The sequence below is a fragment of the Sinocyclocheilus grahami genome, unplaced genomic scaffold, assembly GCF_001515645.1.
Source record: "Sinocyclocheilus grahami isolate Dianchi unplaced genomic scaffold, SAMN03320097.WGS_v1.1 scaffold31.1, whole genome shotgun sequence".
NCBI classification, from domain to species: Eukaryota; Metazoa; Chordata; class Actinopteri; order Cypriniformes; family Cyprinidae; genus Sinocyclocheilus; species Sinocyclocheilus grahami.
The window spans coordinates 4,922,588-4,924,476 of record NW_015505210.1 but is presented as its reverse complement, the minus strand read 5'-3'; the positions used below and the strand labels follow the sequence as shown (position 1 = coordinate 4,924,476).

Below are 1,889 nucleotides of genomic sequence, written 5' to 3'. Positions count from 1 at the left end.
AAAGGGCAACAGAGTCGCGTGACAGACACAGTGATGATGCAGTACACAAGCCGCGGTTAAGACAGCTGACGTGCTATGATTTCTGACAGACAGTTCACTCTCCTGTGATGTGACCCTGTTCCCCTCACACACACACACACACACACACACGCGTTACTCTGCGCTGCGCAAAACTCCGCATTTGAACAGTCAATAGCAAATACTTAAATTAATAACAAAACATACTTACAGTCGCTGATTCAGAAGTGCCAGATTGTCATAGCAAAGTCGGAATTGACCCTTTTTTTCTTTTAGAAATAGCCTTTTGTGCACAGCCATCCTTGTACTCTTCTAGGTTCAAAAAACTGTAGTCCATAAAATGCGTTGCACAAATTCGAACATCTGGGTTGTGCTGTTCTGTTATTCTGTAAATAAATCTTAACCCTGATTCCTAATTGCATCTACTTCCGGAAGGCCAAATAAAGTGCTTTTGCTTTCGCACTGAAACACACAGTGTCTCCCTGACATGCTGCTTCAACACTAACTGCGGTTACTGAAACCACGCCGCCTTTCTTTGCGTGAACATTTGGGCGGCGTTATGCTAATATTCCCACATAGTGAGGTAGACATGTGGGGGCGTGTTAGAACAAGCCGTTTTAGGGGGGCGTGGGTGACTCTTAAATTTTATAAAGAATATCTCTTTGGGTTTGAGACTTTAGTCTTTGCAACTTCAGGGATCTTATCTATGCATGAACAGCTTGTAACACTCCAAAAAGAAAGAAACTTGAAATCGCATCATATGACCCCTTTAAATTGTTTATTCAACATTTACAGTAATAACAGGATGAAAATACAGGAGAATAGAAAAAATATTGTTCCCACTCCACCTCAACCTAAAATAAATAAATAACAATAATTTTTTTTAAAGTACTCGATATATAACTATACTGTAATACAGAGTATGTCAAGCATGTAAAGAATACATGCTGAATCATTCAAGTTTATAAATAAAAGAATTTAGCCATATATCAAATGTACGCACATAATTTGACAAACAAATCCTTACAAAAAATAAAGTATCATGCTGGTTACTTTTATGAAACATCCTGAATTACCAAGTAATCAAGGTAATAAAACTGATTGATTAAATCAAAAACCTTGGTAACACTTATTACCTAACATTAACAAACAATGAGCAATATATTTGTTACTGTATTATTTATTTATTTTTTTGTATCTTTGTTAACTTTAGTTAATAAAAAAGAGCTGTTTATTCTTAATATTAGGTCCGGTCCATTACATAAGACTAACAGATACAACTTTTGATTTTAGTAATGTATTAGTAAATGTTAAACTGACGTTAACTTTGATTAAAAGATGCTTTCGAAGTATCTATCATTGTTAGTTCATGTTAACATTATTGTAAAGCATCACCGCAGTTTTATCATAGTAGATGTTTGTGAGCCTTATTTGTAAATAAAACACGGCTTATAATGTATGATCCTTGATTTTCTAAGAAAATAAATTTCAAATCTCCACTCTCTTAGGAACAACGTACTGTCGCCGTCTGACTGGAAAAGATTACCTGGAAACAGTTCAGAAAACTACCAGAGAGGAGCTGTGGACGTTACTGAAAACTATTCACGAGAACTCCAAGCTCTCTCTGAAAGAGAAGCGCCGTCTGCTCGGACAGTTCTACAAAGGACATCCTGAAATATTCGTGCAATATTTTGGCAACAGAATATCCAGTGTTTATATTTAAAGATCTTCATTTAATTTTATATTATATATGTATGATATGTAAAAAAGTATTGTAAATATGTATATATTTATACCACTGTTATGTCTGTATTGATGGAGAATGAGATTTGTTGGACAATTAACACATTTTTTCTATTCTTTATCAAAAT

General features: G+C 34.7%; 1 protein-coding gene across 2 annotated transcripts in view; it reads left to right on the top strand.

Moving 5' to 3' along the window:
- depdc7a (DEP domain containing 7, paralog a) overlaps nucleotides 1-1,850 on the top strand; it is a 15,462-nt gene extending 13,612 nt beyond the window's left edge. For both annotated transcript variants that reach the window (XM_016262785.1, XM_016262781.1), the window contains exon 9: nucleotides 1,527-1,850. In XM_016262785.1, the coding sequence (XP_016118271.1) occupies nucleotides 1,527-1,741 (215 nt within the window). In that variant the 3' untranslated portion in view covers nucleotides 1,742-1,850. The remainder of the gene's footprint in view (nucleotides 1-1,526) is intronic.
- Nucleotides 1,851-1,889: the final 39 nt, after the last annotated feature.